The sequence below is a fragment of the Hyperoodon ampullatus genome, assembly GCF_949752795.1.
Source record: "Hyperoodon ampullatus genome assembly, chromosome: 11".
Taxonomy (NCBI): domain Eukaryota; kingdom Metazoa; phylum Chordata; class Mammalia; order Artiodactyla; family Ziphiidae; genus Hyperoodon; species Hyperoodon ampullatus.
Genome location: NC_136924.1, coordinates 66,784,819 through 66,797,697, shown reverse-complemented (window position 1 = coordinate 66,797,697; position 12,879 = coordinate 66,784,819). Strand labels below are relative to the sequence as shown.

General features: G+C 39.6%; 1 protein-coding gene across 1 annotated transcript in view; it reads left to right on the top strand.

The window, feature by feature from the left end:
• The window catches only part of LOC307060449 (uncharacterized protein C12orf56 homolog), a gene marked incomplete at both ends in the record, with an annotated part of 64,005 nt that extends 55,513 nt beyond the window's left edge, over window positions 1-8,492 (top strand). The window contains 4 exon segments of the mRNA XM_079714957.1: window positions 1,162-1,230; window positions 1,540-1,614; window positions 4,687-4,865; window positions 8,366-8,492. Coding sequence (XP_079571083.1) covers window positions 1,162-1,230; window positions 1,540-1,614; window positions 4,687-4,865; window positions 8,366-8,492 — 450 coding nt within the window.
• Window positions 8,493-12,879: the final 4,387 nt, after the last annotated feature.

Here is a 12,879-nt window from a genome sequence, read left to right as displayed (position 1 = left end):
TTAGAGCTCTCCTACCTTCCTGTGTTTTTCTTTCATAGCCCTTGTCTCAGTTTGTAACTGTGCAATTTATGTGATTATTAGACTGATGTCTGTTCCCCACTAGACTGTATACTCCATGAGGGCAGGAACCATGTCTCTTGTTACTCTCCATTAGTACAGTACAGTACTCCAACTAGTACAGTGTCTGATGCATGTTTGTTGAATAAATAAATGAAAAAAAGGGATAGTAGTTGTGAAGAGGAAAGATTACAGAAATTTTTAGGAAACTGAGTTGATAAGTTGATGGGAAAATAAAGAGTTAAGATTAGATGACTTCTAGATTCTGGCCTGGGTGACAGATAAGAATTACAACAAGAAGAGTAGGTTTAAAGGGGAAATAATGAGCTTGGTTTTGGATTAGTTTATTTGATTTACCTTTGATATTTCCATATGAAAATATTTAGTGGGCAGTGTAGATAGGTCTGAATTTCCTGTTTTTGGATCTGCTGATCTTTTGCACCTGGGCTATTAGTGAAGCCATGAGCAAATCATATAAATTCTGGTTCCAAGGTCTAATAGAGTGGGAGATTTCAAAATAGAGCTCTTCCTTGCGAAGAATACCATCAGGGAAAATGTGTTGGCCTGTAGCATGCCTACAGACACAGTTCTTTCTCATGCACCAAGTGGCCTATGGGCTAGAAGACAGCTTCACCAACTGTTTGGATTTCTTGAGAACAACAGCAACAAAATGTTTCTAACCCTATATTTACCCATACCACAGAAGGAGTTATCCTTCAAGTTGGGCATAAGACTAAATTCCCCAGAGAATCTCCCACTTTAATTCTGGGGAGCAAATGTCTACATTCTTGAAAGGAAGCAGGGTTGCTGATCTGAATGATTTTGCAAATCAAGTGTGCAATTTTTTTGTGTTAGTATTCTATAGGACCTTGTATCTTCTTTCCCTGACCCACTTTCTTAGCCATTATTAAATGTGCACTCATTTTATGAGAGCCACTTTTTTGAGAATGACTGGATCAAACAGAACAAGAAAATTAACCACACTAATATTTTTTGTTGATCATAAATTCTTTTATAAATACTTAAAGAGAACCAAGAGAAATGATCATTTTCTGGCTCTGCCAATGATATTGCATTGATTACTATTTAAAATTCTCATTACAGAAGCTTATCCTGGAATATACAGATACAGCTACAGCACTTTTATATGAGATACTTCTTGTCTTTCAGCAGGTACAATACGTTTTTATTATACATACTATATTGTGTGATTATTATATATGTCATGACTGTCATATGATATATATGATTAATAATATACCTTAAAAATGTTTGTATTAGAGATAATCTCCAAAATTGGTTGATTTAAATGATAGTACTGCTTTTGCTCTTAAGTGTTCATCTAGCTTATTTTCCTAAATACTGATTTTAAAGCTTTGATTAATCAGGATAAAATGTATTTGAGAATGAATATCTTTTTAGGTATCTTTTTACAACTTGAACTTCATGAATATAACTTGTTTATTTCCTTGAATCTTTTAGGGAAATCTTGGATTGGGGTCATCAAAGTTTGCTATTAGCTGGATGATGTCCTTTCTACAAAGTTGTCCTCCCATAGTAAGTACCTAGAAGCAGAAACAAAGCTACCACTCAAGGCTAATGAAACAGATGCTCTTGTGCTTAATTAATAAAACAAAATTTCTCTGTAAGTAGTCAAGTTTATAAAACAGAAGAAAATGTAAATTTGATGATTTTATTAACCACAATAAAATGTTTTTATATTTGGGGCATGAATGTTTAAGGTACTGAAATGATATCTTAAATGTGATCTTTATTTAATGAAAAGCTCTGGGCTTCCCTGGTGGCACAGTGATTGAGAGTCCACCTGCCGATGCAGGGGACACGGGTTCATGCCCCGGTCTGGGAGGATCCCACATGCCGCGGAGCGGCTGGGCCCGTGAGCCATGGCTGCTGAGCCTGCGCGTCCGGAGCCTGTGCTCCGCAACGGGAGAGGCCACAACAGTGAGAGGCCCGCATACCGCAAAAAAAAAAAAAAAAGCCCTAAGATATATGCAGAAAACAGAATATTAAAATATTGGCTGTATAATTAAGTGAAAAAAATGAACATTTATCTTAAACACTGAGTGTGAGTTGGCAAGTATGAATATAACACTTTTAATACTCTGGCCACTCTGTCCTGGCAGCTACCATCCTGGTCTGTAATATCACCATCTCTCTCCTTGACACTATAATTGCACCTACATGATCTGTCCTATCTTCCCACCGGACTACAGTCAGAGGAACCTATTCAACATAAAAATCTGATTATGTCATCCTTTGCTTTAAATCTCTCGTAATAAAGAAAGATATAACAAATAAAGACTAAACTTCTTAATATGGCCAACAAGGCTGTACATATTATGACCCTACAGCCTCATCAGTTGCCTCACTCTTCCATGTCGGTCTCATACCCACTGCTCACCCCCAACACCCCCAACTCCGTCACAGGATCTTTACCATTCCCTTGGTCTGCCCTCCTCAAACACTTTCCCCTCCCTTTCCCACCTAGTTAACTCCTACTTGTCCTTCAGGCCTCAGTGCCCCTTCCTGGTGCAGGGTGGGGGGGATGATTCTCTCACCTCTGACTAGGTAAGATTCCCCCATTATGGGCACACAATCATAGCATGGCGCCTTCTTCCTTTTCTTCATAGGACTTGTCACTGTTGTAGTCACATGTGTTTGTGTTATTATTTGGTTCTTTCTTGTGGTAGCCATTAGTGTCCACACATATTCTGGCTCTCTCTCCTTCCAGGCACGTAGTAGGAGCGTACATCCTTCCCCACTTGAAATTAGGTGGCTCTCTGTTTTTGCTTTGGCCAATGGAATCTGAGAAGTAACCTATGTCACTTCTTGCGCAAAGGTTTAGGAGCCAGTGCATGCTTCCCTGCCTTCTTTTTTCCTTCTGGCATGGTGACTGGCAACACTCCATATGGTCCTGAGTGACTACAATGAGTAGAACCCCCTACTGACCCTTAAGGGACATACAGTGTGAGCAAATAATAAACCTTTGTTGTATTAAGCAAAGCATTGACGTTTTGTGAGATTTGTTACCACAGCATAACTTAGTCTATCATGATTGATACAATGTCTTTCTCCCCAAACAGACTCCAGGTGCCGTAAGGGTAGGACCTATGTCTGTTGTGCTAGGCACACAATAGATGCTAAATAAAATATCTGCTGAATTGATTCTAACAAAGGCTTTATCCCCTAATCTCTTTTCATGTCCCCAAACTTACTTTCCCTTTATTCATTCATGTATTTGTCTATTCAATCAACATAGATTTAAATGGAAATCTTTTCAAAAGGCAGTAACCCAAACTAAATTTTCATTGCTAATGCAGGATTTGACATGTGGTATTATGTTCTCTTTCCATATATGAAGATGCCTCTCTTGACCATCGGTGGTTTTCTGCTTTGAGGTATTTTTCTAGAGTGATGTTGAGTCTGTTCTAGGGAATCTAGATTCTCTTGCCAGATCTCTGTGACATACGTTTCCAAAAACTTGGCTGGAGGCAGAGGGTACACTTGCCAGTAGTTCAGCCAATTACCTTATTCAGAGACTGAACCCAAGAACTTGGCTCCTTTAGCAGCACATAGACCCCGACCAATCTCAGGCCCACTTCAGAGTGCTGTAAAGTTATAGTCATTCCCAGCCCAGAAGCTCTTACGTGCAAGATGCAAAACCCTTCCTTTTTCTGTGCGGTGGTTCCAGACGGGGTCCTAAAAACTACAAGCAACAGGAAAGTTTCCTTATCAACCTCTAGGGTTGGTTCGCCAAAGGAACTGAGTTGATTATGAGCCCAGACTGTGACCATAAAGCATGTCAGGATGAAAGATGGCAAAAGGACCACTAACACTGTTTAAAGCTTTGGTATTAACCCATTTCTAAAGAGTTTGGATAGAAACAGACCATTTGAGAGAAATTTGCAAGCAAGGAACCTGTTGGGATCATTGAATACACCATCCCAGTCAGCGCTGGCTGATTCTCTTACTTGGTTGGAGCAAGATGCTAAAGAAATTAAAAATTTAATCCCCATATGGCCATTGCTTTGTTTCCCTGCTCCAGACTCTCTGACCTCAATCTGCATTTGCCTGACACAATACCTAGTAAATATGTGTAAATGGACCTGAATTGGGGAAACCTCACTTCAAATCACCTGCCCTACTTAGGAATGGTCTGTAGCAACATCAATAGAAAAGGCCACATTTATTGGTACTAATTTAAGGGGCATCCAGAATGACCTGCTTATTAGAGCCTGAAAGAACACTAGTTTTCCTTTCTGTTTTTTTACAGTAGCCTAAATTTATACTTCTAATGCTCTCCTTCCACTTTGGAGCCAAACTTCTTTGACAGTCAGTACTAGTTCTGATCCTGCTTGTAGGGGGGCAAATGGCAAACCCAATTTGTCTATGGTTTGGTGCTGAGTACCATTTCAATAAGAAATAGCACAATGCATCTATGGTCTGGTGCTCTCTGAGTACCATTTCAATAAGAAATAGCACAATGCAAGGGCATTGGTGTAAGGGTGGTGAGGACCTCAGCCTAGATTTATAGTTGAGATTCCAGCTGAAGTAGGTGCTCTTACAGGTGTCATGCAGCCTACATGTAACTGCATTTTGCTGGTCTAGATTACTTTTGTGGCCAGAATTGGGAAACGAGGGGTGAAGGGGCTTTCAGCTTCATTTCAGCTGCTAAGTCCTGGCCAAGCAGTTCTGTTATACCAGCAGTTTTACATCCTCAAGAGCTGCCTGCAGTACAGCAAGACTTTAGCTGAGTATATTAGGAATGACAACAGAGAAGAATTCAGGTGAGAAAAAGTCGGAATCTTATCTGCAGTAAAATCCACTCATTTCTGATTTTCATGCAAAACTACAACGCTGCCCAATATTTAGAAGATTAAGTGACAAAGGGAAATTCTAATTTTTGTTTTTAATAATATTTTACTTTGATAAAATAGTTACCTTACTGTGGTAAGTTAGGATTTGGGGGTGGGAGGTGGGGGGTGGGGGGTGGGGGGGTGGTGCTCTAAGAACCATTGCCACTTGAAGCACATTTCCAGGCCAGAAAAGACTAGTTCACTAGTCTTTTCATCAAAGCTCTCTCTGAAGAACTGTTTCTCCCTCATTGTCTTGATTTCAACCAGCATCTATCTCACAGAATCATGTTAATGATTTTAACATGCTGTGAGTAATGGAAAGTAACCAACCCTACTAAAGGAGACGATATATTATGGGTTGTGAATTAACTGAGTCACCGGGAAAGAAAAATAATTGATAAAGGAGGAACAATGAATGCAGTTATTAGGGGGTTTTGTTTGTTTGTTTCATTTACCCCTCTCTTACTCTCCATAACAAAATAGTAAGAAAGAACATTAGCAAGCCTTTGTTTCATTAGTCAGCTTGTTCTGCACCTCAGGGGTTCCTGCTTCTATTTATAGGCTGCCAAAGCCAAATGCACTTAGCCATACAGCCCTGCATTGGCACCTATCAAGGAAAAAAAACCTAGGTTGTGTCTAACTTAAGATGAAAAGGGTGCAGCAGGCATAGCTTTGCTACCAGTTTGGATGGAGACATACAAGGATGTGGAGGCATATATTATGGCCTAAAGATTTGCTTTAAATAATGTTACAGTCCAACTTGTGGATCCTGTTTTTCCTCCATGTGGTTTTATACCATAGGTTCCACTCTGGCTCCCAAAAAAGAGTTTTGTTGGGCCCACTCTGAGTTGGTGCACACAACCCAATTTTTTCCTCACTTTTTTTTTTTTTTTGCGGTACGCGGGCCTCTCATTGTTGTGGCCTCTCCCGTTGCGGAGCACAGGCTCCGGACGCGCAGGCTCAGCGGCCATGGCTCACGGGCCCAGCCGCTCCGCGGCATGTGGGATCTTCCCGGACCGGGGCACGAACCCGTGTCCCCTGCATCGGCAGGCGGACTCTCAACCACTGCGCCACCAGGGAAGCCCCTCCTCACTTTTTTTGAGGTAAAATTCATATAGCATGAAATTCACCATTTTAAACATTTTAAAGTGTGCACCTCAGTGGCTTTTAATACATTTCACAATGTTGTGCAGCCATCACCCCTATCTAATTGCCGAACATTTTCATCACTGTCAAAGAAACCTGTTAGGGCTTCCCTGGTGGCGCAGTGGTTGAGAGTCCGCCTGCCGATGCAGGGGACACGGGTTCGTGCCCTGGTCCGGGAAGAACCCACATGCCGTGGAGCGTCTGGGCCCGTGAGCCATGGCCGCTGAGCCTGTGCGCCCAGAGCCTGTGCTCCGCAGCGGGAGAGGCCACGGCAGTGAGAGGCCCACGTACCGCAAAAAAAAAAAAAAAAAAAAAAAAAGAAACCTGTTACCCATGAAGCAGTCACACCCCAGGCCCTGGCAACCACTAATCTACTTTCTGTCTCTGTGGATTTGCCTATTCTAGACATTTCATACAAATATAATCATACAACATATGGCCTTTGTGTCTGGCTTCTTTCACTTAGCATGATGTTTTCAAGGTTCATCCATGTTGTAGCATGGATCACACAAACCAATTTTTAAAAAATAGTTATGCACATTTAAAAATCAGAACAATGGCAAAAAGAGTGTCACATGCCTACATGACAATAGTTGGTCAGGGCCCAAAAGCAGCTACCTTCTTAGGTAGATCATGCACTGTTTAGTTTGCCACTGTCTCCTCTCTCTGTCCTTACTCTTACCGTTCCTCCTACTATGTTATCTGTGGGCATTTAGGTTTGTGATCCTTGTTTTTACACAAGTGACTTTCAACCTGCCATGCATAGAATCAGTAGAGGGACTATTAAAAAATACTGATACCCAGGTCTCACATGTAGAAGTTCTGTTCAGTTTGTCTGGGGTTGTGCCTCGGCACTGACATTTAAAATGAACTGCCCAGGTGATTCTAATGTGCATCCAGGGTTGACAACCAATCTTTTAAGCCATCCGAGAGGCTGGCTAAAGATTTTCTTACTTTTGTCTCTTCTCTGGCCTTTGCTATACAGTTGACCCTTGAACAATGTTGTGGTTAGGGGCGCCAACCCCCATGCAGTTGAAAATCCACATATAACTTTTGACTCCACCGAAATTTAACTACTAATAGCCTATTGCTGACCAGAAGCCATTCCGATAACATAAAGTTTATTAACACATATTTTGTATGTTATATGTATTATATACTGTACTCTTACAATAAAGTCAGCTAGAGAAAAGAAACTAAGAAAATCATAAGGAAGAGAAAGTACAGAGTACTGTATTGTATTTATTGATACAGTAAGTTTACATTGTCTTTAAAAGATGAACCGTCTGTCTACCAGTATCTACATTAATATTGTCTTATATGATTCAAAACTGTAGATGTTACACATATTACTAACACCAGACATCAAAAATGAAAAGACATGAAAAAGAAATTTGTATTTATTTACAGGCATAATGATTCATGCATTGAAAACAAAGAAGCAGCAATATGATTGCTTCATGGTAGCCTAGCTTATAATAATGAATGAATCGTAATAAAATTTTTATGGCACACAGTATTACAGTCATATTCATAATATAGGATTGGAAATATTGTTACGTTTTTTAAAAAACCACTTACCTGTTATGATAGGCTGATATGCAGTTTCTCCAGTTACCAGAGAGAGAAGCATACTCTATGGTATGTAATTCTTTGAAAGCAAAGTTATAAAACAGTAATAAGAAAACTAACACATTATTAATTCTATATTAAACATCACCTTATGCCTATATAAGGATAGGCTATCCACTTCAACATAAGTCTTGCTCACGATGTTCTAGACATATATTTTTGTATACTTATTGAAAAAAATCCAAGTATAAGTGGACCCATGCAGATCAAACCCATGTTGTTCAAGGGTCAACTGTACTTTTACTGAGGCTGTGGGGATGAACTCTCCTCTTCCCTCTTGACTTGGCCCTAGTGGTCACCCCAGCTTGACTCATTTCAACTCCCTGCTATGTATAGCCTGAGAAAACAAGAGGCAGGAGCCTCAGCTCACCCTGTGGTGAGGACAGTCTTGGCTTCCTTATTAATGCTTTGATAACTGATACATTATTAATGCAATTCACTTTGCTGAAGCAAAGTGCTTCAATGAGCTGAAAGGCATACATATCAGAGGTCTTCTAGGTCACAAATGGGGGTGGTTGGAGGGCTAAAAATGCTGCAGGTTAGACTCCCACACCCAACAACGCTACGCCAGTAAGTGTGTACGTACTGATGTGACCAGTGTGAAAAGTCTTGTTTGTAAAGCTTTCTATTTTGTTTCGTTTTATGATTTGCAGGTACTTTTTTCACATGCCAGCCTTGGAAAAAAGGCTCCCATTATGTTACCCTATTACCCAACCTACCACTCAACTTTTTCATGAAGTTCTGAAATTGGTTGAACAGAAACAATGTGTGAAATGTTAATAAGAGTATAAAATGTTAATTGGGAGTCAACTTAATGAGAAACATTTTTTGATTTAATATCCAGATATTCCTGTGTTCTATAAACAAAGATTTTATTTGAAGGTTCCATCAATACCTCTCTAAGAGAAGTGTTTAAAGTTTTTAATCTGCTACAAAAAAGAAACTGTTTAAATACACTGACATACATAAAGTGGGGTGAAAGACTAGCGTTCTTCTAAAAGAAAAAGTTTCTAAAAACATAAAGAAAACAGAAACCCAGGAAGAGCAAATGTAGAAAGTGCAGGCTGATGAGTTTGGTTGTCTAATAATGGTGAGTGGCATGAAGCCACTGAAATATCCAAAGATAAATTGTTGTGGGGAGTATACATTACAAAGTGATCACATTAGAGAAATGCTGGGCAATAGAATGAAACCCTCCTTCTCCACCTGTAAAAATTCTAGTGACATAAGTATTCATGGAAGAACGAGCAGAAGAATACAAGCATAGCTATAAGGAAGGTCAGTTCCTCATTTATCATGGGGAAAAAAGCTTGGATTTTCTTCAACAGCACTGAATGCATTCTGCCACTCTGTTTCAGGCACCTGGGGGCTAATGTGCAGTACAGTTTCTATGAAAGAGAAACTGTCTATTAGCAGTTATGGCTCTTCCAGTTGTTTAAAAAATGTCTTCGCTATATCTTATGGTAATAAGCTAATTTAATCCAACAAAAACCTTAACTTTGGCATCCCTGTGGAGCTACTGAATTTGGGCTTCTAAGAACTTAGGAACTGGGTCCTCCACTCAACTTACAACTTAAGGGAGGATCAGAGAAAAATCCACCACCAAGGAAAGAGCTCCCAAGCCAGATCTGCCTGTGCTGTTCAGTGGAGAGAGAATTAAACTCACTCAGGACATCTTATTTCTGGTTCTGGCTAAGCCACTAATCGGCTGTTTGACCTGGAAAAAGTCAGGTCTCCTTTCGGGGCCTCCTCTGCTACGTGGAAGGGTAAGGCTAGATGTTCTCCAAGTTCTCTTCCAACTCTAACATTCTCTGCCTGTGATGAGACACTTCTTAACACTCTGTAATGGGGTAGTGCATTCCTGTGCACCCTGGCTCAGTGGATGATTTCACATTGATTTCAACAATCCTGCTTTCTTTGGACTAAACATTTCCCTTCTGGCTGTCATCAGCATTGCTCCAGAAAGTGTCCAAGGCTTTTCTGCACTCTCACCCATCCAGGACTTTAAGTCTTCTACTTTCTAATCTGGGGACAGAAAGGGGAGCAAAATGGTGTTTATGAGTGTCCTGGGCTGTTAGACGAGGGATTATTCCCAAGGGATGCTTAATCAGAAGAAGATTCTCAAGACAAAGGCAAGCAGCACTTGAAACTGGACAAATGGTGGACAGTGGGCTGACTACTGGTGAATGTGGAGCCTGCAGAATGACGAGAGGACCAACTCATCTCTGCCTCAGCTTCTAGGCAGTGCCCTGGCTCTGAGCGAGTAGCAGTGAGGCTCTGGAGAGGGCTTGGGGTCTCTTTCCCATGTGCTTTCTTGTCCATGTTGCTTCTCCTCTCCCACAGTTTCCTTCACTCTGAAAGCATACTTTATCTCATCTCTGGGAGCAAAAGCTCTATCCGAATGTACCTCAATCTTTCCATGTAGGGCTTAGTCAGTAGCTTTTTTGAAAGCTAATGGTTGAATATTTGTTGTCTTGATTTTCTTATGACACATGGCTATTCATTTACACAGTCTGGGAGAAGAGGGAAAACCCAGAAATTAATACTTTGAAGGGGTATCCTGCCACAATTCTTTCCTACTATGTGTTTTTTGCATTATTGCCAAAGCCAAGAAAATTACTAAATAATCCATCTCTATTAGTGATCAGACACATGTGATGGACTAAATATTGATTTAAACCACAAAATAATTATTTTTCAGGGAAACTAATTGAAGAAAAACTTTGAATATGAAAATCACATGTGTAACTTATAAAGAATAAAAAGGATCACCAAAAGGACCACCACACACAGCCAGTTTTCAGTCTGGGTTCAAGATTCTGGACTCTCTGGCCACCTTTATAATACAAGGATTGCCATTGACCACTCCCACTAAGAGTGAAGTCATAGTAATTAGCTCTACCATTATATATACATGGGTTTTGAGGTCAAAGAGCTGAATTTAAATCCCAACTCTGCACTATTGGACCTTGGGAAGTTACTTAACATCTCTAAGTTTTGGTCAAACCAAGGGTATAACCTATCCCATAGGGTTGTTAGATTTAAATGAAAAGATGTTGATAAAGCACATAGCATGGCATGTGGAAGTAGTAAGGATGCAGTACTATTTATTATTAAAATACTATCAAAGCTGGCTGAGAACTTAGAGATTTATAAGTATTACCCTTATTTTTTGGACCAATTTGGGGAATAGCTACTATACTCAGCCCCTAATCCATATATTACTGAAGAACAGATCCATTTCACTATTAAACTGAAAATTCAATTTTATATTAGCAGGAGTGTGATTTAATTAAGTGACTATTTCTACTGCTCACCACCAAGGACCATTGACTCTAACTGACATTCTCAATGCAAGAGCTATGTGGGAAATATTCTTCCCACGAGTGGATAGAAATCTTTTCAGTCCTGTAAACTCTTTTTTCACCTTAGATTTAAATAGCTAATTACTAACTGATCAAACAGACATAGCCATTCTGTCCTTATAGAGTTCCTAATTGATTCACAGGTACTGTTAGAATAAATATATGAAGAGTTTCTTCATTTTACTGAAATATAGATAACCTAGAAACTATGTAAAGAGGGAAAAGCTTGAAGTCCCTATAATTGATAACATATTTTACTTATTTCCATACTGACCCTCACTCACTGGTAGTACCACTTTTCATACCGTACAGAGATGCTTGAGAGTATGGTATTAAATGTGCTATAAGGCAATTGATAAAAGTGGTCACAGCTTGTTGACTGGTAATATCTCCAGCTGGCGGCATTATATTTTTTCTGAGGTTAGAATCACTTGTTTTATATTTAATGTTTTTGTATAGTAGAGACATTAGGTGATAAATGTGGAAGAGAAGCTGGAAATTTCTTGAAGAAATGAATTTGATGGGAATTTTTGAGCAACCTTTAATAGTGTTAACTCACTGTCTGATTTCTCTTTGTTCATTGTATTTACTTCTAAAATGCAATACTGACTTGTAAGGTCCACTTGGATTTGGCTCTCTATAGGAGGGAGACAGTCAGCAATTTTTCATCTCATCAGACCAAGCACTCTGTGTCTGTATATCTGTCTTTTGGATCTGAAGCTTTTCACATTTAGGGGAAGGCGGCATGCCTCTGGCTGGAAATCTGGGTGGTGTAACTTTGTGACCAAGAGTCCAGATGCTATGTCAGAAAGACCCTGTTTTGATTCTTGCCTGCCTACTTACTTGTCATCAGACTTTTGGCAGGTTATGTAACTCAGAACTTCCATTTTATCAATCATATGTTAATAAAAGCCTATCTTAAGGGTTTTTGTGAATATTCATTCATTTATATGTAAATAAATAGTTCTATGGCCAGTAAATACAGAGACAAACCATATGGCATTGCCATTTTCAAGTTCAAAATTGTCAATATCTGTAATTTCGTATGGTTCACACAAATAAAAACCCCTCAATAAATGGTAGCAATTATCCTAACAGAAACACTAACTTGCTTTAAGAACTTATACTTTAAATACACGTCATTAATTCTAATTTCCCAGATAGCATGGCACTTTGTTATAATGTGGCTTATTCTTGCACAGATTTGGATGAACCTTAAATCATATGGTTCAATTACAAATTATTGAGTGGGCATAATATAATTAAACATGCTCAAATGTAATTTAAAATTTTCTTCCTTGCCTTCCCCCAAAATAAAGAAATCTGTTCTTCCACCAGTCTCCTCCTCAGTGAATTGTACTTCATTCACGCTACTACTCAAAAGAGACAGTTGGGAGACCTCTGTGTTTTCTCCATTCTCTCATTCTCCAAATGCAATCCATCAACAGTCCTTATTGGAAATTCCTTCAAAATATATGAGTAATCTACTGACTTCCCATAGTTACTACTACTCATGTCCAAACCTCCATCACCGACTACAATAAACTATTTAGTCACCCTACTTTCACCCTTGACCCCTACAATCGTTTCTCAAAAAGGAGAGTGGACTGTTCTTTTGAACAAGGAAATCAATACAACTGATGACTTAAAACCTTCCCTTTTCTTCCCATTACCCAAGATGAAATCCATGGCTTTCAGGGCCCTTCACGACCTGGCCTCTGACTACCTCTGTGACCTAATCCAATCACTCTTCTCACTCGCTGCTCCCTAAACACACCGGCCTTTGTGGTTTTCCTTCAAAT